The sequence below is a fragment of the Tachyglossus aculeatus genome, chromosome 19 (assembly GCF_015852505.1).
Source record: "Tachyglossus aculeatus isolate mTacAcu1 chromosome 19, mTacAcu1.pri, whole genome shotgun sequence".
NCBI classification, from domain to species: Eukaryota; Metazoa; Chordata; class Mammalia; order Monotremata; family Tachyglossidae; genus Tachyglossus; species Tachyglossus aculeatus.
Window position 1 is genome coordinate 1,307,082 of NC_052084.1, and position 27,668 is coordinate 1,334,749.

General features: G+C 51.2%; 1 protein-coding gene across 3 annotated transcripts; it reads left to right on the plus strand.

Moving 5' to 3' along the window:
* Positions 1-3,855: 3,855 nt before the first annotated feature.
* On the plus strand, positions 3,856-27,664 carry TBCE (tubulin folding cofactor E). 3 transcript variants are annotated; one of them, XM_038761460.1, is made up of 17 exons: positions 3,856-3,892; positions 5,373-5,506; positions 9,918-10,002; positions 11,205-11,390; positions 12,033-12,121; positions 13,219-13,318; positions 13,994-14,099; positions 15,432-15,508; positions 15,875-15,970; positions 18,823-18,887; positions 19,433-19,497; positions 21,722-21,874; positions 22,713-22,866; positions 24,343-24,411; positions 25,395-25,454; positions 27,137-27,228; positions 27,437-27,664. In XM_038761460.1, the coding sequence occupies exons 2-17, from the start codon at positions 5,407-5,409 to the stop codon at positions 27,527-27,529; spliced, it is 1,590 nt and encodes a 529-aa protein (XP_038617388.1). In that variant the 5' UTR covers positions 3,856-3,892; positions 5,373-5,406; the 3' UTR covers positions 27,530-27,664. The 3 variants fall into 3 exon arrangements, with proteins under 3 accessions (XP_038617388.1, XP_038617387.1, XP_038617389.1); XM_038761459.1 differs by having other exon boundaries at positions 3,858-3,930; XM_038761461.1 differs by lacking the exon at positions 24,343-24,411 and having other exon boundaries at positions 3,858-3,930.
* Positions 27,665-27,668: the final 4 nt, after the last annotated feature.

The following is a 27,668-nucleotide window of genomic DNA, read 5'->3' on the forward strand; positions in this document are numbered from 1 at the left end:
GGAAATTATCTCCTCACTTCTCAGCTACAGAGAGACCAATTCCACACTCCGTCTAGATAAATATTCTTTCCGAAAGCCGTCCGAAAAAAGGATCAAAAGCCCTCAGTTCTCAATCAATCAATCAATCGTATTTATTGAGCGCTTACCGTGTGCAGAGCACTGGACTAAGTTCTCAGAGTCGATTTCTCTGTTCTAAATCCTTGACTTTTTTCAGTCCTTCCGGATGATGTATCAATTTCGGATCTCATTGCCTTCTCAGCAGTTTAGCTAATCAATCAATCAACCGTAATCGGCCACAAAAACATTTCCGGCCCGAATTTATTCATCTTGCCTATTACTATACCTGCTTTATAATTTCCTATCAACAGTCAAACGCGTATTAAGAGTAGAAATGTCATCCTGAACATTTTTAACCTTTTCTTTTTACGCCTCGAACAAGTTGGGAAAGTTAATCTTTTTTTTTTTTAGCAGAAAACCTAGATCCTCGCCCTTCTTGGTATTTGTGTTGCCAACTTGTACTTCCCAAGTGCCTAGTACAGTGCTCTGCACACAGTAAGCGCTCAATAAATACAATTGATTGATTGATTTTTGTCCCCAGCTTTTCTCTTCCTCTCCTCCCCGCCGTTTTCAAAAGCCTTGAGCTTCCCGAAGAATGGAAAAGGAGACTATGTTGCAGTGGAAGTTTGTAATCGGGGCTAACTTGGATCTTTCCCAGCGCTTAGTACCATCCTTGGCACATAGTAAGTGCCCACCAAATACCGTAAAAGAAAAAAAGGTCAGTTGCACGAGCACTGGAACGAGTTGGGAGCATAAAAAAAAGATAGCAGTATTCAAAGAGAGTGGAAATAATTCAATAGGAGAAGCAGCGTGGCTCAGTGGAAAGAGCCTGGGCTTTGGAGTCAGGGGTCATGGGTTCAAGTCCCGGCTCCACCCATTGTCAGCTGGGTGACTTTGGGTGAGTCACTTCACTTCTCTGGGCCTCAGTTCCCTCATCTGTAAAATGGGGATGAAGACTGTGAGCCCCCCGTGGGACAACCTGATCACCTTGTTAACCACCCCAGCGCTTAGAACAGTGCTTTGCACATAGTAGGCTGTGAGCCCACTTTTAGAGTGTGAGCCCACTGTTGGGTAGGGACTGTCTTTATATGTTGCCAACTTGTACTTCCCAAGCGCTTAGTACAGTGCTCTGCACACAGTAAGCGCTCAATAAATACAATTGATTGATTGATTGATTAGTAAGCGCTTAGTAAATACTATCATTATTATTAATAGTGATAATGATGGTATTTGTTAAGCGCTTACTATGTGCTGGGGTGGATACAAGGTAATGGGACTGGGCATAGCCCCTGTCCCGCATGGGGCTCACAGCCTTAATCTCCACTTTACAGATGAGGTAACTGAGGCCTGGAGAAGTTAACTGACATGCCCCAGGCCCCACGGCGGAGTCGAATTAGAACCCATGACCTCCTCCCAGACGCGTGCTCTATCCACTGTGCCACGCTGCTTCCCTGACAAGGAGCTGCAGCACTTAATAATAATAATAATGGCATTTATTAAGCGCTTACTATGTGCAAAGCACTGTTCTAAGCACTGGGGAGGTTACAAGGTGATCAGGGTGTCCCATGGGGGGCTCACAGTCTTCGTCCCCATTTTACAGATGAGGTCACTGAGGCACAGAGAAGTGAAATGACTTGCCCAAAGTCACGCAGCTGACAATTGGTGGAGTCAGGATTTGAACCCATGAGCACTTGACAAATACCATCATCGTAAAGGTTGCCAATCCAAGTGCAAGGGTGATGCAGAAGGGAATGGGAGAAGAGGAAATGAGGGCTTAGTGAGGGAAGATTTCTCGGAGGAGGTGTGCCTTCAATAAGAGGGAAAGGGGGTAAGTCAGATGGGAAGGGGGAGAGAGTCTTGAAACTCATGACCTCTGAGTCCAAAGCCCGGGCTCTTTCCACTTAGCCACGCCTCGCGGGCAGGGCCAGGGTCTTTTAGCCTCCATTGTACTCACCCGAGGGCTTAAATTGCGCGCCCCACTCGTAGTAGACGCTCACAAAATGATGGAGTGAAGGAGGCGCCTCTCTGGCCCGCGCGTCCTAGGCCGCGCCGCGCAGGCGCACACGGCGCCCTCTTCCTGCCGCTCCATCCCTTCGCCGCTTCCTCCGGTTTCCATAGCAACCGGCGGGCAGGCGGCGCGGGCCGTGTGCAAAAGCAGGCCGCGCCGCGCAAGCGCATTCATTCAACGTATTTCATTCATTCATTCATTCGATCGTATTTCATTCATTCATTCGTATTTCATTCATTCATTCATTCAATCGTATTTCATTCATTCATTCAATCGTATTTCATTCGTTCATTCATTCGATCGTATTTCATTCATTCATTCATTCATTCGATCATACTTCATTCATTCATTCAATCGTATTTCATTCATTCATTCAATCATACTTCATTCATTCATTCATTCAATCATACTTCATTCATTCATTCAATCGTATTTCATTCATTCATTCAATCATACTTCATTCATTCATTCATTAATCATACTTCATTCATTCATTCATTAATCATACTTCATTCATTCATTCATTCATTGAATTGTATTTCATTCATTCTTTCAATCGCATTTCATTCACTCAATCGTATTTCATTCATTCATTCAGTCATATTTATTGAGCGCTTACTGTGTGCAGCACACTGGACTAAGCGCTTGGAAAGTCCAAGTTGGCAATATCTAGAGACAGTCCCTACCCAGCAGCGGGCTCACAGTCTAGAAGGGGGAGACAGACAACAAAACAACACATAGTAACAAAATAAAATAAATAGAAGAGTCAATATGTACAAGTAGTGGATAGAATCCAGGCCTGGGAGTAGGAAGGACCTGGGTTCTAATCCCGCTCTGCCACTTGTCTGCCTTGTGATCTTTATTGAGCACTTACTGTGTGCAGAGCACTGTACTAAGCGCTTGGGAAGTACAAGTTGGCAACATATAGAGATGGTCCCTACCCGACAGCGGACTCACAGTCTAGAAGGGGGAGACAGACAACAAAACAAAAAGTATTCACAAAATAAAATAAATAGAGTAATGAATCCGTACAGCGTGGCTCAGTGGAAAGAGCCCGGGGTTTGGAGTCAGAGGTCATGGGTTCGAATCCCAGCTCTGCCACATGTCTGCTGTGTGACCTTGGGCAAGTCACTTAACTTCTCTGTGCCTCAGTTCCCTCATCAGTAAAATGGGGATTAAGATTGTGAGCCCCACGTGGGACAACGTGATCACCTTGTATCTACCCCAGCGCTTAGAACAGTGCTCTGCACATAGTAAGCACTTAACAAATGCCATCATTATTATTATTATATACATATAGATGCTGTGCGGAGGGGAAGGAGGTAAGGCAGGGGGATGGGGAGGGGGAGAAGGGGGAGAGGAAGGAGGGGGCTCAGTGTGGGAAGGCCTCCTGGAGGAGGTGAGCTCTCAGTAGGGCTTTGAAGGGTCTCCCCCTTCTAGGCTGTGAGTCCACTGTTGGGTAGGGACCGTCTCTAGATGTTGCCAACTTGGACTTACCAAGCGCTTAGTTCAGTGCTCTGCACACAGTAAGCGCTCAACAAATACGATTGAATGAATGAATGAAGGGAGGAAGAGAGCTAGCTTGGCGGATGTGCGGAGGGAGGACGTAGGCCTCTTCCTGCCTCTCCATCCCTCCGCCTCCGGTTTCCATAGCAACCGACGGGCAGGCGGCGCGGGCCGTGCGCAAAAGCAGGGCCTCCGAGTCGGGCCGAACTACATTACCCACAACGCCCCGCTCGCCGGCGCCTGCGCAGTTGGCGCCCCCGGGGCCTGGAGCGCTTGGCCGTCGAGCAGCTGAGGAGGAAGAGGAGGAGAAGGAGGGAAATTGTGAGGAGACACCATCCTTTCTCCTCATCATACAAGGGGTCCGCACCCTTAGTGTGTGATTGTGTGTGTCTGTGTGTGATTGTGTTTTTGTGGGAGAGGTGCCCCTTCTTCCCTTAGCCTTGACAACAGGCTGGGCCTCGCTAAGCCCCGGATGTTGAGGGCCAGAGCCGGGCCCTGACCATTCGGTCCTGTTTGTAGTCATTCATTCAGGCGTATTTATTGAGCGCTTACTGTGTGCAGAGCACTGTACTAAGCGCTTGGAAAGTCCAAGTTGGCAACATATAGATTGGGGTGTGTGTGATTGTGTGCTTGGGGGAGAGGTGCCCCTTCTTCCCTCAGCCTTGACAACAGGCTGGGCCTCGCTAAGCCCCGGATGTTGAGGGCCAAAGCCGGGCCCTGACCATTCGGTCCTGTTTGTATTCATTCATTCAGTCGTATTTATTGAGCGCTTACTGTGTGCAGAGCACTGGACTAAGCGCTTGGGAAGTCCAAGTTGGCAACATATAGATTGGGGTGTGTGTGACTGTGTGTTTGGGGGAGAGGTGCCCCGGATGTTGAGGGCCAGAGCCGGCCCTGACCATTCGGTCCTGTTTGTATTCATTCATTCAGTCATATTTATTGAGCGCTTACTGTGTGCAGAGCACTGGACTAAGCGCTTGGGAAGTCCAAGTTGGCAACATATGGATTGGGGTGTGTGTGATTGTGTGTTTGGGGGAGAGGTGCCCCTTCTTCCCTCAGCCTTGACAACAGGCTGGGCCTCGCTAAGCCCCGGATGTTGAGGGCCAAAGCCGGGCCCTGACCATTCGGTCCTGTTTGTATTCATTCATTCATTCAGTCGTATTTATTGAGTGCTTACTGTGTGCAGAGCACTGGACTAAGCGCTTGGGAAGTCCAAGTTGGCAACATATAGATTGGGGTGTGTGTGACTGTGTGTTTGGGGGAGAGGTGCCCCGGATGTTGAGGGCCAGAGCCGGGCCCTGACCATTTGGTCCTGTTTGTATTCATTCATTCAGTCGTATTTATTGAGCGCTTACTGTGTGCAGAGCACTGGACTAAGCGCTTGGGAAGTACAAATTGGCAACATATAGATTGGGGTGTGTGTGATTGTGTGTTTGGGGGAGAGGTGCCCCTTCTTCCCTCAGCCTTGACAACAGGCTGGGCCTCGCAGAGCCCCGGATGTTGAGGACCAGAGCCGGGCCCTGACCATTCGGTCCTGTTTGTATTCATTCATTCAGTCGTATTTATTGAGCGCTTACTGTGTGCAGAGCACTGGACTAAGCGCTTGGGAAGTCCAAGCTGGCAACATAGAGAGACGGTCCCTACCCAACAGCGGGCTCACAGTCTAGATGTTGCCGACTTGGACTTCCCAAGCGCTTAGTCCAGTGCTCTGCACACAGGCAGCGCTCAATAAATACGATGGAATGAATGAACTTGTCAGGCATTCAGCAGAACCCTTCCACCAGTGCCGTTTTCCTCCTAGGTCCTTCGACGTTTTGGATGCCGGTACCTTGGCCATGAGCGACTCGCTACCCGCCGACGCTGTGGGCCGACGAATCGATGTCAGCGGAGATCTTGCAACCGTGCGCTACGTCGGCAGCGTCCCTCCCACGGCAGGTAGTGTTTCAACGGGAGCCTCGTAATCGATCCATGTGCAGGACGCCAAACCAAGCGCTTGGGAGACAACGGGAGAAAAAGTTAAGATCCCTGTCCTCAAGTGGCTTCCAATCCGACCAGGAAGAGAGACACAAAATAACTTACCAAGCGGAGGGAGAAGGGCTTTTCCTTTCCTTCCACTCCCTTCTGCGTCCCCCGACCTGCTCCGTTGGTTCATTCTCCATCGCAGCCCCACAATCAATCAATCAATCATATTTATTGAGCGCTTACTGTGTGCAGAGCGCTGTACTAAGCGCTTGGGAAGTACAAGTTGGCAACATACAGAGACAGTCCCTACCCAACAGTGGGCTCACAGTCTAAAAGGGGGAGACAGAGAACGAAACCAAACATACTAACAAAATAAAATAAATAGAATAGATATCTACAAGTAAAGTAAATAAATAGAGTAATAAATCGTCATCATCATCAATCGTATTTATTGAGCGCTTACTGTGTGCAGAGCGCTGTACTTAGCGCTTGGGAAGTCCAAGTTGGCAACATATAGAGACAGTCCCTACCCAACAGTGGGCTCACAGTCTAAAGGGGGGAGACAGAGAACAAAACCAAACATACTAACAAAATAAAATAAATAGAATAGACATCTACAAGTAAAGTAAATAAATAGAGTAATAAATATGTACAAACATATATACAGGTGCTTTGGGGAAGGGAAGGAGGTAAGATGGGGGGGATGGAGAGGGGGAGAGGAAGGAAGGGGCTCAGTCTGGCCACAGCACTTAACGTACATATCATAATGTATTTATTTGTATTAATGCCTGCCTCCCCCTCTAGACTGTAAGCTTGTCGTAGGCAGGGAATGTGTCCGTTATATTGGACTCTCCCAAGCGCCCAGTGCAGTGCTCTGCGCACGGTAAGCACTCGATAAACAGAATTCACTGACAGACAGGTGTGAAAATGCCAAAGTGCTCCAGTAAGAGGGAGGATGATAATAATAATAATAATAATGAAATGTATTAACGCTTACTGTGTGCAAAGCACTGTTCTAAGCGCTGGGGGGGATACAAGGTGATCAGGTTGTCAAAACGCTATAAAACTCTGGACTTTGGACCCCACTCATTTGCCATTTTCTTGTAAAACACCGCGATGGTGGAATGTGCTGGAATAATGGCTGCCAGAGGAGGGAAAAGGCAGGAGTTGGGATCAGAAGGAGAAATTGGAAAGAAAGGAAGGGAGGTGAGGCTTTCTGGGGGGCAGAAGATGTTTCTGCCTGTGCGGGCAGGGCTGAAGCCAGATTCATCATTCATTCAGTCGTATTTATTGAGCGCTTACTGTGTGCAGGGCACTGTACTAAGCGCTTGGGAAGTACAATTTGGCAACATATAGAGACAGTCCCGACCCAACAGCGGGCTCACAGATATCTTGGGCCCACAACCTTTCACTGGTCTTTGTGGAAGCTAGGTTGCCCAGCTGAAAACTTATCAATACGTGGCTCAGTGGAAAGAGCCCGGGCTTTGGAGTCAGAGTTCATGGGTTCGAATTCCGGCTCTGCCAATTGTCAGCTGGGTGACTTTGGGCAGGTCACTTCACTGCTCTGGGCCTCAGTTCCCTCATCTGTAAAATGGGGAATAAGATTGTGAGCACCCCCGCCCCCGTGGGACAACCTGATCACCTTGTAACCTCCCCAGCCCCTAGAACAGTGCTTTGCACGTAGTAAGCGCTTAATAAATGCCATCTTTATTATTATTATTATTCCCATAGTTCAAAAATATGTAAGTCTCCAAAATTTGTCAAGAACAGTATCACAAAAGTCCTTCTTACAAAAATGGAGAGGTAATTGTATCTCTCCGTTGTTTTCCTCCTCCTGATTTATTTTGAGGGTGCTTCCCCTGACAGACTGTAAACTCCCTGCGGTCCGGAATCCCGTCTTCTAATTCTCACTTTTCAGCCTGCCACCAGATCCCAGTGGTTCTTTCCGCCTGATCCCTCCCAGATCAATCAATCAATCAATCGTATTTATTGAGCACTTACTGTGTGCAGAGCACTGTACTAAGCGCTTGGGAAGTACAAGTTGGCAACATATAGAGACAGTCCCTACCCAACAGTGGGCTCACAGTCTAAAAGGGATCCATCCCTTCCTCCCATCCCCAAAGGGCTGTATCTTTTCAGCCTTCTCTACAGGGGTGAACTTTTTAACACCCTCCTTAGCACATATATACATATATATTACTTTATATATCGATTTACTTATTTCAACAGTTTTGTAAGTACTTGTACACTCTCCTTAGCACACATATATATATTACTTTATATATCGATTTACTTATTTCAACAGTTTTGTAAGTACTTGTACACTCTCCTTAGCACACATATATATATTACTTTATATATCGATTTACTTATTTCAACAGTTTTCTAAGTACTTGTACACTCTCCTTAGCATATATATATACATATATATATGTATATATATATCTCGATTTACTTATTTCAACAGTTTTCTAAGTACTTGTACACTCTCCTTAGCACATATATATATATATATATATTACTTTATAGATCGATTTACTTATTTCAACAGTTTTGTAAGTACTTGTACACTCTCCTTTATCGATTTACTTATTTCAACAGTTTTGTAAGTACTTGTACACTCTCCTTAGCACACATATATATATTACTTTATATATCGATTTACTTATTTCAACAGTTTTGTAAGTACTTGTACACTCTCCTTAGCACATATATATATATATATATATTCCTTTATAGATCGATTTACTTATTTCAGCAGTTTTGCAAGTACATCTGCACTGTCCTTAGCACATATATATGTTACTTTATATATCGATATACTTATTTCAACAGTTTTGTAAGTACCTGTACACTCTCCTTAGCACACATATATATATTACTTTATATAATCGATTTACTTATTTCAACAGTTTTGTAAGTACTTGTACACTCTCCTTAGCACATATATATATATATTCCTTTATATATCGATTTACTTATTTCAACAGTTTTGCAAGTACATCTACACTCTCCTTAGCACACATATATATTACTTTATCAATTTACTTAAACAGTTTTGCAAGTACATCTGTACTCTCTTTAGCACGTATATATTACTTTATATATCAGTTGACTCATTTCAACAGTTCTGCAAGTACTTGTACACCCTCGTTAGCACATATGTGTATATATGTGTGTGTCAATGTATCATTTTATAGTATCAATTTGCTTATTTTAACAGTTTTGTAAGCACTTTTACGCATTGCTTGCCCTGTCAGCCCAGCATACCATTAAAGGCTATTCCAGGGTGAAGCCCAAATAAGGAGCGTAGATGGAAAAAGGAGGTGGGAGGCTGGGAGGGGACCCTGAGTTGTTTTTTCTCAAGTGGAAAGGAAGACTTGGGCATGTTTGGAAGTAGAGAGGAAGGAGTCAGGGCTGGTGGGGAGAGGTTGAAGTGGGAACTTTTAGACTGTGAGCCCACTGTTGGGTAAGGACTGTCTCTATATGTTGCCAATTTGTACTTCCCAAGTGCTTAGTACAGTGCTCTGCACAAAGTAAGCGCTCAATAAACACGACTGATTGATTGACTGATTGAACAACCCTTTTTAAGAGGTGAGAGAGGATGAGGGTGAAGTCACAGGTAGAGGGGTTGGATTTGAAGACCAGATGGGAGATTCTCAGGAGACCGTTGGGAGGGAGGAGGAATATCTGGGAGAAGGGAGCCTAGAGGAGGTGACGGGTTGGCGCGGGAGGGGGGAAGCATTAGCGGCTTCATTTTATAAAAAAGCCAAGAGTCTATCTCCCCCCGTCAGTTGTAAGGTCCTTGGAGGTGGGAGAAGTGAGCCTTCCTTTTGTTAAACGCTCCCAAGCGCTCAGTACAGTTGCTCCAAGCTGTAAGCTCGTTCCGGGCAGGGAACGCGTCTTCCAAATTCCATTGTATTGTACTCTTCCAAGTGCGTAGTACAGTGCGCTACACATTCATTCAATCAATCAATCAATCAATCGTATTTATTGAGCGCTTACTATGTGCAGAGCACTGTACTAAGCACTTGGGAAGTACAAATTGGCAACACATAGAGACAGTCCCTACCCAACAGTGGGCTCACAGTCTAAAAGACTAAATTCAATTGTATTTATTGAGCGCTTACTGTGTGCAGAGCACTGTACTAATAGTAAGCACTTAATACCATCGATGGACTGCTGCGCACTCAGTTTGATATTCGAGCCAATCCGCTGTGCCTTTAGGTGTTTAAGCTAAATTTGCTTTTGGGTCCGCTTCTCAATCGTTACCTCGGGGCAGTCTTGTCCTCACAAGAAACAGGGCTGTGACCTTTCTTAATGGAAGGAAGGGAAAGAAAGAATCGGTGTCGTTGTTTATGAGCCCGTTTTTCTTTTCTCCTAGGCGTCTGGTTAGGAGTAGAGTGGGACAACCCTCAAAGAGGAAAGCATGACGGTAGCCACGAAGGAACCGTATATTTTAAATGCAGGTAATCCCAGGTTCTGAACTACCTTTGTCATCTGTGCAAGGAGAGAAGCAGCGTGGCTCGGTGGAAAGAGCCCGGGCTTTGGAGTCAGAGTTCGCGGGTTCAAATCCCGGCTGTGCCTATTGTCAGCTGTGTGACTTTGGGCAAGTCAGTCAACTTCTCTGTGCCTCAGTTCCCTCATCTGTAAAATGGGGATTAAGACTGTGAGCCCCCTGTGGGACAACCTGATCACCTTGTAACCTCTCCAGCATTACAACAGTGCTTGGTACATAGTAAGCGCTGTGCTTAGTACAGTGCTCTGCACACAGTAAGCGCTCAATAAATACGATTGAGTGAATGAATGAATAAAATGCCATCATTATTAAGAAAGTCCCCATTGTTTTGGGAGAAGGGCATATTGTAGATATTTAGACGCAGGGTGGATCTCTGATTTAGGCAGAAATCATAAGCCCTTTTGGTGTAGATATACAGTCCTGTAAATATTTCAGATTTCATATACGGCTTTCCCTTCCCAACCATGGCTGGGCTGTTTTTACTCAGCGCCGATCACGGGCCGAGCACTGCGCTGAGCGCTGGGGTAGAGGGAGGATAATCAGGACCCGCTCCAGTTTTCAGAACTGTTTGGCAGAGCCACGGTCTAAGGAACGAAAATCTTCAGAGGCGCAAGATGCCACCTGGGCGAATTTTGAGAAGGTTTGGAATTTGTGAAGAAAGCACTCTGGTCCCCCAGTTATCCCGCCGTTCAAGTTACAAAGATCACAACGGTGTGCAACTTAATAATTAGTCAAGAAGATGTACTGATTCGCGCCGAACTCGTTGACACTGTATTGTGCCCAACGGAACTCTTCAGTCGGAAAGCTTCCTCAGCGACGGCCGGTATCCCCCTTACCGCCAGAGGAAAATGGATGAAAATAGCAGGATACCAACCCGATTTGCTTGTATCCACCCCAGCGCTTAGTACAGTGCCTGGCACACAGTAAGCGCTTAACAGATACCACTTTTAGGGCTGTTATTATTAGCTATTTGAATATTCAGTTGCTCCAAACTTCAAGAGCACTCTTTTATCCACCGGGGTCTAACGTTGACTCTCGCTTTCCTAAATTATCCTCCCCGTGCCGCCAATCCTCACAGCGTTGTCCGGGGCACGAAAGGTGAAATAACGTCATATTTCTCATTCGGCTTTTGAATTTTTTTTTTTTTTCCAGGAACCCTACAGGCGGGTCCTTTATCCGTCCGAATAAGGCAAATTTTGGGGTAGACTTTCTCACGGCCATTAAGAACCGGTATGTCCTGGAGGACGAAGAGGAGGATGTCGGAAGAGAACAGGCCCTGGTCATCGGAAACAGACCCGTGGAAACAATCGGCTTCGAGTCTGTTAAAAAACGACAAAGGTGAGGGGGAAGAGCCCAGGGAGAACGGATTTCTATAATTCGGCGCTCCCGGACCCTTGTACAAATTCCCGGATCAGCGGGAGCCGACGAGGAAGCGCAGGCATTTTATCCCGGATGTTTTAGACGGACCCCGGTTGAGTTAAGGGGGTACATTTTGAGGCTTCTTCTTGGCTTTTCACTGGCGTTCACCCAATAAACTGCATTTTCAAGCGGAGATAAAGTAGGAGCAATATTGACGGAGGGCCCACGGGATGCAGTGCGCTGTTCTGAGCGCTTCGCAAGTGCGAAACAGAGAAGCGGCACGTGATCGGCGCACTAAGCGATCGCGCTCTTCTCGGGCTGGTGACCTTGAGGCAGCCCACCTTTATCCCCAGCCCCACAGCCAAGCCGTTCTTTGGGACCCTGGTTAAGGGTTAACTCATCTTCTGGCCGCACGCTCAGTAAATACCCCCGATCGATCGAGTCTCCTCCCGGTTCTCCCCCTTCCCCACCTGTGAAATTAGGTCGGGGGTCATTTTGGCCCGGAGGCGGGCTCGTCTCCCCTCCCCGGCTACTCCCGTGAAAGAGGACGGTAAGGGATGGACTGATCCGAGCACCGTGCCCGTTACCCAGGAATTGTAACGAATCTTGTGTTTCCTGCAGTCAGCTGAACAGATTGCAGGAGGTCTCTGTGTGTGGCTATGCAGTGAGTTGTGCGGGCCCAAAAGGAGAAATCACAAAGATGTGTCCTAGTATCCTTTTTTTATAGGCACTTGCAATGAGACATTATTGAGCTCTAGCTCTGCTTTGGCCTTTCAGAACTAATGGGGAAATGGAGGTTTGTTGGGGGGGGAGTTTAACGCGCTTCTTCCTGTACGTTCTTCCCGGAACAGTTGAATCAAAAGTGCAAATAATGCCCAAGTAAGTAGGTTTACGGCTTTTAAATGCCTTCTGACCCAATTCTCCTCCTTTCGGGGGCTGTCGCCTCCATTCTCCTCCTCTTCCTCCTGGTGTGTGGGGGGAGAGGGGGCTGCCACTGGACAGAGCACCGGAGCACAACTTTGTTGTTCGGTGCTCAATAAAAACGCTCGACCGACCGACCGAGTGGGGCCGGCGCTTTCCGCGACCCTCCCAGCGGCCGACGGCGTCTCACGGCCGGAAGGACGTGGTACGCACAGCCAGGAGATGAACCATCCCGGTGCAGCGCACTGCAGAAGGGAGCCGCTCTTTCCCAGTAGAAGCTTGGAGAGGCTCGGAAAACGGGCCACCGAGACGACAGCGCCAGGTGCCGTGAACGGGAGATGGGCCGACGCGCTTTCGGAAGCTCTCAATCGTATTTACTGAGTGCGTACTGTGTGCAGAGCACTGTACTAAGCGCTTGGGAAGTACAACCTGACCCCCTTCTGAGGGGATGGACCCTGAAGGGTGATGCGGGACTCCTACTCAGCTCAGTGACCATTTGCGATTACGATAAAAGCGATGATGGTGGTGGTGGTGGTATCCGGGGCTCACTGGGGCGGAGGCAAGGTCAGATGTAGCCCCTGTCCCCGACAGACTCCAAGAGGGAGAGACAACAGGTATTTCATCCCTGTTTTCGGTCGAAGAAACCGAGACTCGGTCAAGACGAGCGACACGAGCAAGCGACCGAGCCAGAACGCGCCTTCCAGCCCTGGACTCTTTCTTCCAGGTTACGCTGGCTCCCGACCGAACACCGAAGCTTTTTCCGATAGTTTCAGCCCTTTCTCACGGGTTCCGTCCCACGCAGACGGGGCTCCCCGGGGTCCTTTCACCTACTAAACACACGGCTCGGGCCTCCTGGCTCTTCAGGATCCTTAACGCCCACCCTCAGACATTAGCAAGATCGATCTGTCCAGAAACCTGCTGTCATCCTGGGGCGAAGTGACACGCATTGCCGACCAACTCACGGACCTGGAGGTTCTCAATCTCAGGTAAGCTTGGAACTGGAGCCGGCCTCTCCTCTCCTCCTGGGCTCACTGGCTAAGTGGAGGATGTTCCTAGGCTGCCCCTGGAAGGAGAGGGGGGTATACCAGGATGAACGTTTACCTTTAAGGCACGTGGTTCAACCCGCCAGGCAATTCACCCCGGGTTCTCCTGCGTATGACGATTTTGCTTCTTGGGAATCGTGACACCCAGTCAGCGCTTATTACCGTGGGCTGAGCGTCAGCTGGGGTCAATCCCAGGTTATCGGGCTGCTGTCGTGATGCCTGTGGATTTGGGAAAATCCCAGGAGCCGTATTTCGGAAAAGGCAGCTCCCCGCTGCGGCGGCACCGATCTCTAGCCCGAGCCATCGGGGAAGGGATGGGATTTTTCAGTGCGGGCGCGGCTGTCCGTGAGTTCGAGTCCCGTTCCCCGAAACCCGGGCAGATGGGGCCCGGGCGGGTCGGAGACAGCCCTGTCAGCGTGGTCCGAGACCGCCAGGCTCGGGAGTCCGTTCCTGAAGCCTAAGGGTTGGCAAGGGGGGGTCGAAACTCTCCTGCCGAGCCTCGTACCCGGGGCCCACCAGAGTCTTAACCAAAGCGGTCAGTCAGTGATTTGACAGGGCAGGGCAGCAGACCGCGGGCTTGCCCACGGGATGACGGTTCTGTGTCTTCTTTCCGGGCAGTGAAAACAAACTGAGATTCCCCCCCGACGATGCACGGCCGTCCCCCGGGACGTTTTCTGCGCTGAAGGTCTTAGTTCTCAATCGGACGGGGATAACCTGGGCCGAGGTAACGTTCTTCGCTCCTTGTCCCGTTGAGTACGGAACCGAGTTCGTTGAGTTCCTTGGGGGAGCCGGCAGCTGAAGTCCGGGGGTGCCCGTTCACGTGTCCAGTGAAGTGAAACCAAGTGAGGTCACCAGTTCAGCCCCCCTCTCTCTGCTCGGTGTTAGACTCCAGGTATCAGGTGGGGTCAGCCGGCAGATGGGAGAACCGGGGTGACGTTCCCGAGGGATCGCGGGAGTGGTATCATCAGGAGGCGGGCGTAGTCCGATGCGGCCACGGTGTCACTGGTGCTTAGAGTGGAAACGGAGAAAGTCCAGTATGGAACAGCCTTGGGGAGAAGCAAGGAGAGGGGGCGTTGAGAGGTTCCCCGCCGTCCCCAGCCCCGCAGCGGCTACTCTTCTCGCCGGTCAGGATGGAGGCCCGTTGCTTCAAAGAGAGCAGCAGAGTGAAGCTCCTTGGGCCTCCTCTTGAACCCCGGGGAGTGACCTCATGGGAGCAAGTTACGTGCTAAGCACGGTGCCCCGGAGCGCCTTCCTCTTCCTGCCGCGGTGGTGGGAAAACTGGGAAGCAGGAGAGTCGGGGACCCCTGGCAGGAAGCGGCCCACGGTGAGTCCCGACTCTCGCCTCGGAGGAAGAAGGCGGGCAACTGGAAGTTGAACTTGTACTTCCCAAGCGCTTAGTACAGTGCTCTGCACGCAGTAAGCACTCAATAAATACGACTGATGATGAATGGGGACCCTCAGTGCTTCCGTACAGACCAGACCACAGTAGGGGGCTGTGCCCGTCCCAGGCCGCTCAGGAGGCTGGCACTCCACCCCGAGCCTCAGGGTGCCCTCCTCAGCATCATCAATCGTATTTATTGAGCGCTTACTGTGTGCAGAGCACTGTACTAAGCGCTTGGGAAGTACAAATTGGCAACACATAGAGACAGTCCCTACCCAACAGGGGGCTCACAGTCTAAAAGGGGGAGACAGAGAACGAAACCAAACATACCAACAAAATAAAATAAATAGGATAGATATGTACAAGTAAAATGGAGTAATAAATATGTACAACCATATATACATATATACAGGTGCTGTGGGGAAGGGAAGGAGGTAAGATGGGGGTTTCATTCACACGTGTCCCGTCCTCATAATGGCTCTGCCGTCTCGCCCGCTCACCTGTGGGCATCTAAAGCCTCCCGTGGGACGGAGAGGGCAGCCTCGGCCAGAGATTCTCCATTCCGCCTCGCTCCCCGACCGGCGAGGCGGAAGGACTTGAGACGGTGGCTTTGGGCGGACGCCGGCGGCCGGGGCGGGGCCCTGGGGCCTGAGGGGGCCTGTCCTTTGTCACCAGGCCATGCGGTGTGCTTCGGGCTGGCCAGTGCTGGAGGAGCTGTACCTCGCCGCCAACGACCTCGCCGTTACCTCCAGGTGAGGGGCGAGGGGGGGACGCGAGGCGGCCCCCGTCGTCGGACGCCCATCTCGCCCCGCCACGCTTGCTCCTCCGTCCTCGGGCAGCGGGCCGTCGGGGCCCGGGCCGGACGGAGCACGGCCACGGGGGGAAGCGCCCGGCCCGTTGCCCGCCGGGCGGGGTGGGGGCCTGGTAACCGCGGCCAAGCCCTGAGCCCTCGGTGCCAACCTCCACGCGCCGCCCCAACGCCATCGTGCCCAGTCATCCGGCGGGGCTCCCGAGAGCTTCCCCTGACCGCTCCGAGGCGAATGCCACCTTTGCCACCGCCTCGGGTGACCCGTGGCCTGAAGGAGGGCGGCACCCCGTTGTCTCCCCCCACCCCGTAGACCCCCCGACGTGCTGCAGACGCTGTGGCTGCTCGACTTGTCCGACAACCCGCTCGTCGATGAAAATCACCTGCGGTTCCTCGCCTCCCTCCCCGGGTAAGCGCCGGCTGAGTCGGGGGCAGCCCGGGCCCCTCCGCATGGGACGGCGTCCGCGATGCCCGTGCGACTCGAAGAACGGAGGGGCATTTCCCCGGCCGGCTTCTCGGCTCCCTCTGGCAGCCCGAGATGGCGGTTTAAAATGTCCTCTGCCGGCTTGGGATGAAACGGAGCGAGCGGGAACCGGGAAATCCAAGGAGCCTGAGAAAGGGAGCGGGAGATGGAGACACCGGGAACCCAGCAAGATGACAGATTGAGCGATTAATCCAGAGTACAGAGTGATGTGGGCCTTTTTTTAAAAAAAAAAAAAAATGGTATTTAAGCGCTTTACTATATGCCAATCAATCAATCAATCGTATTTATTGAGCGCTTACCATGTGCAGAGCACTGGACTAAGCACTTGGGAAGTACAAGTTGGCAACATATAGAGATGGCCATCATCATCATCAATCGTATTTGTTGAGCACTTACTATGTGCAGAGCACTGTACTAAGCGCTTGGGAAGTACAAATTGGCAACATATAGAGACAGTCCCTACCCAACAGTGGGCTCGCAGTCTAAAAGGGGGAGTCTAAAAGGGGGAGACAGTGCCAGACACTGTACTAAACGCTGGGGTAGATACAGGCTAATTGGGTTGGATAAGCCACATGGGGCTCACCGTGTTAATCTCCATTTTACAGATAATAATAATGATGGCATTTATTAAGCGCTTACTATGTGCAAAGCACTATTCTAAGCACTGGAGAGGTTACAAGGTGGTCAGGTTGTCCCACATGGGGCTCACAGTGCTAATCTCCATTTTACAGATAATAATAATAATAATGATGGCATTTATTAAGCGCTTACTATGTGCAAAGCACTGTTCTAAGCGCTGGAGAGGTTACAAGGTGGTCAGGTTGTCCCACATGGGGGCTCACAGTGTTAATCTCCATTTCACAGATAATAATAATAATGATGATGGCATTTATTAAGCGCTTACTATGCGCAAAGCACTGTTCTAAGCGCCGGAGAGATTACAGGGTGACCAGGTTGTCCCACTGGGGGCTCACAGTGTTAATCTCCATTTTACAGATAATAATAATAATAATGATGGCATTTATTAAGCGCTTACTATGCGCAAAGCACTGTTCTAAGCGCCGGAGAGATTACAAGGTGGTCAGGTTGTCCCACATGGGGCTCACAGTGTTGATCTCCATTTTACAGATGATAATAATAATGATGATGGCATTTATTAAGCGCTTACTATGTGCAAAGCACTGTTCTAAGCGCCGGAGAGGTTACAAGGTGATCAGGTTGTCCCTCATGGGGCTCACAGTGTTAATCTCCATTTTACAGATAATTACAATAATAATGATGGCATTATGATGGCATTATGAACCCCACGTGGGCCAGGGGCAGTGTCCCACCCAATTATCTCGTATTAGAACAGTTCTTAACGTACAGTAAGTGCTTTAAATAGAGAAGCAGCGTGGCTCAGTGGAAAGAGCCCGGGCTTGGGAGTCAGGTCATGGGTTCAAATCCTGGCTCCGCCAATCGTCAGCTGTGTGACTTTGGGCAAGTCACTTCACTTCTCTGTGCCTCAGTTACCTCATCTGGAAAATGGGGATGAAGACTGGGCGCCCCACATGGAACAACCTGCTCACCTTGTAACCTCTCCAGCGCTTAGAACAGTGCTTTGCACATAGTAAGCGCTTAGTAAATGCCATCATTATTATTATTATTATTAGAACAGTGCTTTGCACATAGTAAGGGCTTAATAAATCCCGGCTCCACCAATTGTCAGTTGTGTGACTTTGGGCAAGTCACTTCACTTCTCTGGGCCTCAGTTACCTCATCTGGAAAATGGGGATGAAGACTGTGAGCCCCACCTGGGACAACCTGATCACCTTGTAACCTCTCCAGCACTTAGAACACTGCTTTGCACATAGTAAGCGCTTAATAAATCCCGTCTCTGCCAACTGTCAGTTGTGTGACTTTGGGCGAGTCACTTCACTTCTCTGTGCCTCAGTTCCCTCATCTGGAAAATGGGGATGAAGACTGTGAGCCCCCCGTGGGACAACCTGATCACCTTGTAACCTCTCCAGCACTTAGAACAGTGCTTGGCACGTAGTAAGCGCTTAATAAATGCCATCATTATTATTATTATTATACAGGTTCCACAATTATCATCATTATTATCCCCCTTCCTTCCTCTCGCCCTCGTCCCCCTCTCCATCCCCCTCATCTTACCTCCTTCCCTTCCCCACAGCACCTGTATAGATGTATATATGTCTGTACATATTTATTACCCTATTTATTTATTTTACTTGTACATATCTATTCTATTTATTTTATTTTGTTAGTATGTTTGGTTTTGTTCTCTGTCTCCCCCTTCTAGACTGTGAGCCCACTGTTGGGTAGGGACTGTCTCTATATGTTGCCAACTTGGACTTCCCAAGCGCTTAGTCCAGTGCTCTGCACACAGTAAGCGCTCAATAAATACGATTGATTGACTGATTGATTAATCATAATTATTTTTGTCACCGTAATGTTAAGTGCTTGATCTATGCTAAGCATTGTACCGGGCAGTAGAGGTGGATGCGGGGTAATTAGGTCAGACGCAGTCTCCGTCCCGCAAGGGGCTCCCAGGGCGGGAGGAAGGAAGGGAGAACGGGTGTTTCATCCCCATTTTGCAGATTCATTCATTCCATCGTATTTATTGAGCGCTCACTGTGTGCAGAGCACTGGACTAAGCGCTTGGGAAGTCCAAGTTGGCAACATAGAGAGACGGTCCCTACCCGACAGCGGGCTCACAGTCTAGAAGAGATGAGGAAACTAAGGCAAAGTGCCCAATCTCCCTTTCCACATTTCAGGCTGGAACAGCTGCTCTTGTCCAACACAGGCCTGTCCTCCCTTCACTTTCCCGACGCCGGAATCGGTACGTGATCTCCGCCCACGCCGGCCGCGTTTCGGGTGTGAGTTTATTTATTTTAATTTAATTGTACATATAATAATAATGATGATGGTATTTGTTAAGCGCTTACTATGCGCAAAGCACTCGTTCTAAGCGCTGGGGAGATACAAGGTGATCAGGTTGTCCCTGTTTTAATCCCCATTTTACCGATGAGGGAACTGAGGCCCAGAGAAGTGAAGTGACTTGCCCGAAGTCACCCAGCTGACAGCTGGCGGAGCCGGAATCTGAACCCGTGACCTCTGACTCCAAAGCCCGGGCTCTTTTCACTGAGCCACGCTGCTTCTCTATTCTAGTTATTTTATTCTGTTAGTATGTTTGGTTTCGTTCTCCGTCTCCCCCGTTTAGACTGGGAGCCCGCTGGTGGGTAGGGACCGTCTCTAGATGTTGCCAACTTGGGCTTCCCAAGCGCTCAGTCCAGTGCTCTGCACACAGTAAGCGCTCAATAAATACGATTGATTGATTGATTGATTGATTCTCGTCCGGCCCGTTAACGGATCCGCCTCCCCCAGGGGGCCGCACCGCCATGTTCCCCTCCCTGCAGTACCTGGTCGTCAGCGGCAACCGGATAACCCAGGTGAGTGGTCCTTGCAGAGCAGCTCCGTCGTCGCGGTGGGCGGGTGGCAAGCGGGAGCCCCCTTTTAGACTGCGAGCCCGCTGTCGGGTAGGGACCGTCTCCATATGTTGCCAACTTGGACTTCCCAAGCGCTTAGTACAGTGCTCTGCACCCAGTAAGCGCTCAATAAATACGACTGATTGATTGAAGTGGCCCGATGGCACAGGTGTGCAGCGGGGTGCCCGGGTGCGGGGCGGCAATGGCCCCGACAACCGAGCGAGCCGGCGTCCCGGGTTTCAGAGAGGAAGCAGCGCGGCTCAGTGGAAAGAGCCCGGGCTTTGGAGTCGGAGGTTGCGGGTTCAAATCCCGGCCCCTCCACTTGTCAGCTGGGTGACTTCGGGCAAGTCACTTCTCTGGGCCTCAGTTACCTCATCTGCAAAATGGGGATTAAGACTGCGAGCCCCACGTGGGACAACCTCATCACCTTGTAGCCTCCCCAGCGCCTGCAATAATACGATTTATCGCGCTAATCAATAAATACGACTGAATGAATGCTTTGCACGGAGTAAGCGCTTAATACAGGCCACCGTAAAGCAGCGTGGCTCAGTCGGAAGAGTGTGGGCTTGGGAGTCAGAGGTCGTGGGTTCGAATCCCGCCTCCCCCACGTCTGCTGTGTGACCTTGGGCAAGTCACTTCACTTCTCTGGGCCTCAGTTCCCTCAGCTGTAAAATGGGGATTAAGACTGGGAGCCCCACATGGGACAACCTCATTTCCTTGTGTTCCCCCCAGCGCTTAGAACAGTGCTTTGCACATAGTAAGCTCTTAACAAATACCAACATTATTATTATTATTATTACTATGATAATTGTAATATCATCATAGTAATAATAATATTACTATTAAAATATAATACACCATCGTATAATATATTATTTTATTATTACCGTAATAATAATATTATATATAATAATAATTACAATAATAATTATAATAATAATTATTATCCAGCCCCTCCCCGTTCTCCCTCTCCCTCCCCACTGGCAAGTTTCCCAGCCGGACCCGGGGAAGATCCGGCATCTGCGGGGGCTGTCGAGTCAGCTGACGTCGCCCCCCCTACCTAGAGTCCTCCGGAGTCATTCATTCAATTGTATTCATTCATTCAGTCAGTCAATCGTATTTATGAGCGCTTACTGTGTGCAGAGCACTGTACTAAGCGCTTGGGAAGTCCAAGTTGGCAACATCTCGAGACGGTCCCTACCCAACAGCGGGCTCCCAGTCTAGAAGGGGGAGACAGAGAACAAAACCAAACATACTAACAAAATAAAATAAATAGAATAGATATGTACAAGTAAAATAAACAGCGTAATAAATATGCACAATCATATATACATATATACAGGTGCTGTGGAGAGGGGAAGGAGGTAAGGCGGGGGGGATCATCATCATCATCATCATCAATCGTATTTATTGAGCGCTTACCGGGTGCAGAGCACTGTACTAAGCGCTTGGGAAGTCCAAGTTGGCAACATCTAGAGACAGTCCCTACCCAACAGTGGGCTCACAGTCTAAAAGGGGGGAGACAGAGAACAAAACCAAACGTACTAACAAAAGAAAATAAATAGAATAGATAGGTACAAGTAAAATAAATAAATAGAGTAATAAATCTGTACAAACATATATACATATAGACAGGTGCTGTGGGGAAGGGAAGGAGGTAAGATGGGAGGGATGGTAGAAGGGGGAGAAAAAGGAGGGGGCTCAGTCTGGGAATTAACTTGTATCTACCCCCAGAAAATAGAACAGTGTTTGGTACATAGTAAGGGCTTAACAAGTACAATTATTATTGTAATATTACTACTCTCCTCCATCATCAATCGTATCATCATCATCAATTGTATTTATTGAGCGCTTACTATGTGCAGAGCACTGTACTAAGCGCTTGGGAAGTACAAATTGGCAACATATAGAGATTTATTGAGCGCTTACTATGTGCAGAGCACTGTACTGAGCGCTTGATGGTAAACACACGGAACCCATTCTCACAGGAAGACAGCGCTTCCTGGGTGCAGAGCACTGTACTAAGCGCTTGGGAAGCGCAAGTTGGCAACAGGCTGGAGTGGAGCGCTTTGTTGTCCGGGGTGGGGCGCGGGCGGTTTGGGGGGCAACGTATTACCCTCCCCTCGCGCCCGGCCGGCCGCCCCGCATCCCGACACGGCTGTCCGTGCCCCGGTGCGGGCCGGCCCAGTGGTCGTTCATCGACGAGCTGGACAAACTGGGGAGGCTGCAGTCCCTGACGTGCACCCGGACCCCTCTGACGGAAGGAAGCGAGGAGCCGCGGACCGTGCGCCAGCTCATCATCGCCAAGATCGGCCGCCTCAAGGTGCTCAACAAGTGCGAGGTGAGCGGACTGGGGGAGACGCCCCCCACCCCCCCCCCCCTTCGCTCGTTCGGCCCGGGTTTGGGGCTCGACGGGGCATCCGGCGGCCCCCCGGCCTCCGCTGTCTTTCCTCCAGAGAAGCAACGGGGCTCAATTCGTTCATCAATCGTATTTATTGAGCGCTTACTCTGTGCAGAGCACTGGACTAAGCGCCGGCCTTTGGAGTCGGAGGTCACGGGTTCCAATCCCGGCTCCGCTCGGGCAAGTCGCTTCGCTTCCCAGAGCCTCAGTGACCTCACCTGGAAAATGGGGGTGATGACTGGGAGCCCCGCGCGGGACAGCCTGATCACCTTGTAATCATCATCATCATCATCATCAATCATATTTATTGAGCGCTTACTATGTGCAGAGCACTGTACTAAGCGCTTGGGAAGTACAAATTGGCAACATATAGAGGCAGTCCCTACCCAACAGTGGGCTCACAGTCTAAAAGAATAATTGTAATAATAATGTTGGCATTTGTTAAGCGCTTACTATGTGCAAAGCACTGTTCTAAGCGCTGGGGGGGGATACAAGGCGATCAGGTTGTCCCACGTGGGGCTCACAGTCTTAATCCCATTTTCCAGATGAGGGAACTGAGGCTCAGAGAAGTGACTTGCCCAAGGTCACACAGCAGACACGTTCCAACCCATGACCTCTGACCCAAAGCCCGGGCTCTTTCCACTGAGCCACGCTGCTTCCCCCCCCCACACCCCGGCGCTTAGAACAGTGCTTTAAGCGCTTAGCGCAGTGCTCTGCACACGGTAAGCGCTCAATAAATACGATCGATTGATTGATTTTCCACCTCCCGCACCGTCAGATCTTGCCCGAGGAACGGCAGGGAGCGGAGCTTGACTATCGGAAGAAGTTCGGAAACGACTGGAAGGCGTCCGGCGGGCACCAGCAGCCCGAGCTAGACAAGCCCAGCGCCGAGTTCCTGGCCGCCCACCCCCGATACCAACTCCTCTGCCGGAGTGAGTAGGCCATGAGAGAAGCAGCGCGGCTCAGTGGAAGGAGCCCGGGCTTTGGAGTCCGAGGTCACGGGTTCGAATCCCGGCTCCGCCAATTGCCAGCTGTGCGACCTGGGGCAAGTCACTTCACTTCTCCGAGCCTCAGTTCCCTCATCTGTAAAACGGGGATGAAGACTGGGAGCCCCACGTGGGACAACATGATCACCTTGTATCCCCCCCCCCAGCGCTTAGAACAGTGCTTTGCACATAGTAAGCGCTTAATAAATGCCATTATTATTATTATAGAAGCAGCGTGGCTCGGTGGAAAGAGCCCGGGCTTGGGGGTCAGAGGTCAGGGGTTCCAGCCCCGGCTCCGCCAATCGTCAGCTGGGTGACTTTGGGCGAGCCACTTCACTTCTCTGGGCCTCAGTTACCCCATCTGGAAAATGGGAATTAAGACTTCTAGACTGCGAGCCCGCTGTTGGGGAGGGACTGTCTCTATATGTTGCCAACTTGGACTTCCCAAGCGCTTAGTACAGTGCTCTGCACACAGTAAGCGCTCAATAAATACGATTGAATGAATGAATGAAAGACTGTGAGCCCCCCGTGGGACAACCAGATCCACCTTGTAACCTCCCCAGCGCTTAGAACGGTGCTTTGCACACAGTAAGCACTTAACAAATGCCATTATTATTTAGAAAAGCAGCGTGGCTCAGTGGAAAGAGCCCGGGCTTGGGAGTCAGAGGTCGTGGGTTCGAACCCCAGCTCCGCCACATCTGCTGTGTGACCTTGGGCAAGTCACTTCACTTCCCTGAGCCCCAGTTCCCTCATCTGGAAAATGGGGATTAAGACTGTGAGCCCCACGTGGGACGACTTGATCACCTTGTATCCCCCCAGCGCTTAGAAAAGTGCTTTCACTCGTTCAATCGTATTTACTGAGCGCTCACTGTGTGCAGAGCACCGTGCTAAGTGCTTGGGAAGTCCAAGTTGGCAACATCTAGAGGCGGTCCCTACCCAACGGCGGGCTCACAGGCTAGAAGGGGGATGTTCCTATGTGCTTGGCACATAGTAAGCGCTTAACACATGCCATCCTTCTTATTATTATTGTTATCAGAGCCCGGTCGCCCCCAGCCAGTCTCCCTGCCGGAGGGGCAGTACGGAGCCGCGCGTGACCTCCCCACTACCTCCTGCCAGCACGTGGCCCTTGGGCGGTGGGTCTAGTGTGCCCGCTCTGGGGCTACCCCGGGCCAACGGATCCCCCTTAGGCTGCCTGCCGCCCCTTTACCCCCTCGATGACTTGTCCTCGCCACCCGCGAGCACCCAGCCCACCTCCCGCTCCCACTGAGGCCTGGCGATTCCCCCGGCGCCCCTCCGTCTGGGCATTAAGCGGTAGCGAGAGCAGACCAGACCAAACCTTGGCTCCGGGCAGCCCCAGCCGCCGATTTCCTCTCTCTTACCCGTGGCCTCACCTGCTTTTCGTCCGCCTTTCTCCTTCTCCAGGATACGGGCCGCCCGAAGACGGGGAGCTGAAAGTCCAACAGCCGTTCATGCTGAAAAACCAGTTGCTAAGTAAGGCTTTCGCTCCCCGGGGCGTGCCGCTCGCCGGCACCGGGTCGGGGCGGCCGCCCTTGGGCTCCCTTCGGCTCGTTCTGACTAAAGCCGAGCGGTGAAGGGGATTCAAAGTGCGTGGGAGGCTTCCCTGCTCCGGCAGCTGTCCAGGCCGCCTTCTCTGGAGTCTGGAAGGGGCTCTAGATGGGACAGGGGTGGGCGGGGGGGGGCTTGGGAAGTCTTCTGAAACCCAAGGTGGCTGTTCCTGGATGATAATAATAATAATGATGGCATTTGTTAAGCGCTTACTATGTCCGAAGCACTGCGGGGGGATACAGGGTAATCGGGATGTCATCAATCATCATCATCAATCGTATTTATCGAGCGCTTACTATGTGCAGAGCACTGGACTGAGCGCTTGGGAAGTCCAAATCGGCAACAACTAGAGACAGTCCCTACCCAACAGTGGGCTCACTGTCTAAAAGGGGGAGAGAGAGAACAAAACCAAACATACTAACAAAATAAATAGAATAGATATGTACAAGCAATATGTACAAACATGTATACATATATACAGGTGCTGTGGGGAAGGGAAGGAGGTAAGATGGGGGGGATGGAGAGGGGGGCGAGGGCGAGAGGAAGGAAGGGGCTCAGTCTCAATCCCCACTTTACAGATGAGGGAACTGAGGCCCAGAGAAGTGAAGTGACTCGCTCAAGGTCACAGAGCAGACAGGTGGCAGAGCTGGGAGGGAGCGGAGCTTGACTGTCGGAAGAAGTTCGAAAACGAACGGAAGGCGTCCGGCGGGCACCGGAAGCCCGAGCTAGACGTCGGCCCGTCCCCACCCGCCCGCCGCCCCTCTCTCTCTCTCCTGTCTTTTCCTCTGTTGGCGAGGAAAGAGCTGCGGGCCCCCCACCTTAGGGTCGCGGGCCAAACGGGCTTCCCCCGGGCAACGGTGCTCGGGCCCGAGACTCTGCCCGGTGACTCCTGTTCCTCTCTCCTGCAGCTCTGACCATAAAGTGTCCCGACCGACCGGCTCAAAAACTCATCCAGAAGCAACTCCCGGGTAAGGAAGCCCCTTCCCCGCTCCCCACCCCACCACTTCACAACAACAACAACAATAATGGCATTTGTTAAGCGCTTACTATGTGCAAAGCACTGTTCTAAGCGCCGGGGGGGGATACAAGGTGATCGGTCAACGAGGCGGCGGTTCCCGGCCTCTCCGCGAGGAGAACGGCCAGGGTCCCGGGCCCAGCCCTCCGCCGCTCACCGAGGACGCTCTTCCAAACGGAGCCCAACGATAACACGAATGGTGGCATTTGATAAGCCCTTAAAGCGTGCCAGGCGCCGTGCTAAGCGCTGGGGTCGATATTCATTCATTCGATTGTATCATCATCATCAATCGTATTTATTGAGCGCTTACTATGTGCAGAGCACTGTACTAAGCGCTTGGGAAGTCCAAGTTGGCAACATATAGAGACAGTCCCTACCCAACAGTGGACTCACAGTCTAAAAGATCGTATTTATTGAGCGCTTACTGTGGGCAGAGCAAGTTGGCAATATATAGAGACGGTCCCTACCCGACAGCGGGCTCACGGTCTAGAACGGGGAAGGTAGAAGCTACTCAGGTTCGAACACAGTCCCCGTCCCACGCGGGGCTCGATCCCCCTTTTACAGACGAGGGAACTGAGGCCTAGAGAAGTGAAGTGACTTGCCTGAGGTCACACAGCAGGTAGGTGGTGGAGCCGGGATTAGCACCCATGACCTTCCGATCCCCGGGCCCGTGTACAATCCGCTAAACGATGCTGCTTCTCTAGGCCGGGGCCCACCGCTTTTTTCCCTTGGCCTTAAACCCAGGCCAAGCGAATGTCCAGCCCCCCGGGGTGTGACTGGCCGGCCTGGCTGTAGCGGTGGACGTAGTTAAGACCCCCCACCCGACTCCCGCCGCCCCCGACCAACCCCCCGCAGGGAAGTGAGTTGGAATCGGATGCAAGTGACCAGCCCGTGGCTATTCTAAAATAGAGAGCACATTTATTATCACAAGTTGCATAAAAACCACAGACCGGTCTGTACAAAAATGACCTCTGGGTAGAAAAATAGGGTTTGCCCACCTTGTGATGATATCGCAGGACCACCACCCTATTGCGGTGCCACCAGGCTCGTCCTTCCCAGGCTCTTCTCCCTCTTTGGAACGGCCGTTTCTGGAGCAAACCCCGTCTTTCCCGGGGCTCCCCTGGGCTCGTTCGGCACGTCCCACGCACGGCTAGCCCTTCCGTCATCGGGGCGGAACTAGTTGGCTGGGGGACTCGCTACGGTGCGGGTCTGAGGTCGAACTGACCCTTCTGTGCCAGAAAAAGACCTCCCTGGGCCTCTCTTTCCCCCACCCCCGGCTGATACGTATTCAAAATCTCAAAAGGTCACTTAGGTCACGACATCGGATCGGTTTCCCCGCCCCGACCGACGTCCGGACTAACTTTTCGGAAACGTCTCGCGTCCCAGATAAGCTTTTCTCCCACCAGTCCGACGCAGGTCGCCCGGCGCTGCCGGGGACCGCGGCAGACGTCGAGCCACGGTGGTGGTTTGCGGTTTAAAAAACAAAAAAACAAAAACCCAGAACCAAACCCACGCTTGCGTACGGTAGCGATACTTGAAGAATATTTTCACTGTAAAAAACACCACTGATGGGAGCACCTGCTGCTGCCCTGGCCGAGACTTGAAACCAAAAGGTTTTTTCTTGCCGCTTCACAGATTCCATGACGGTTCAGAAAGTGAAAGGGTTGCTGTCCCGCCTCTTCAAAGTCCCCGGATCGGAACTGAGGCTCTCTTATGAAAGTCCCAAGGTAGGGGAAGAACCCACATTTGGTACGGCGGGGATTCGGTTAAGCCCGTGAGGGACGGCAGACCGGGCACTGAAATGAACACCTCTCCTCCACCGTGAGGCTGGCAACTGGTACCCAGTGGCCGCTCCCCAACGCCTAAGTTGGGCGCGGAGGGGCCGGGCTCCGCCGAGGAACCGCACGCGTTAAGCGCCTGCCTCCGTCTCTCTAGATGGAAGGCCGAGAAATCCAACTAGAAAGTGACCAGCAGCCCTTACAGTTCTACTCTGTGGAAAACGGAGACCGTTTACTAGTGCGGTGGTAACAGGCCCGTCGAGGAACCCGCGCCCCCGGATCGGGACGCGCGGCCGTGCCCCCGGTGACTTTCGCCACCCGCCTCCGAACGTGTGTCGCGGGGGGGGGCCTCGCTGCTTTAATAAAAGCTTGCTACCTGCCGGGATTTT

Coding starts and splice junctions, on each gene's coding strand:
- TBCE (XM_038761460.1), top strand. CDS start 5,407: ATGAGCGACTCGCTACCCGCCGACGCTGTGGGCCGACGAATCGATGTC. Junction 10,003..11,204: donor ACCGTATATTTTAAATGCAG/GTAATCCCAGGT, acceptor TTTTTTTTCCAG/GAACCCTACAGGCGGGTCCT. Junction 18,888..19,432: donor CTTTCCCGACGCCGGAATCG/GTACGTGATCTC, acceptor CGCCTCCCCCAG/GGGGCCGCACCGCCATGTTC.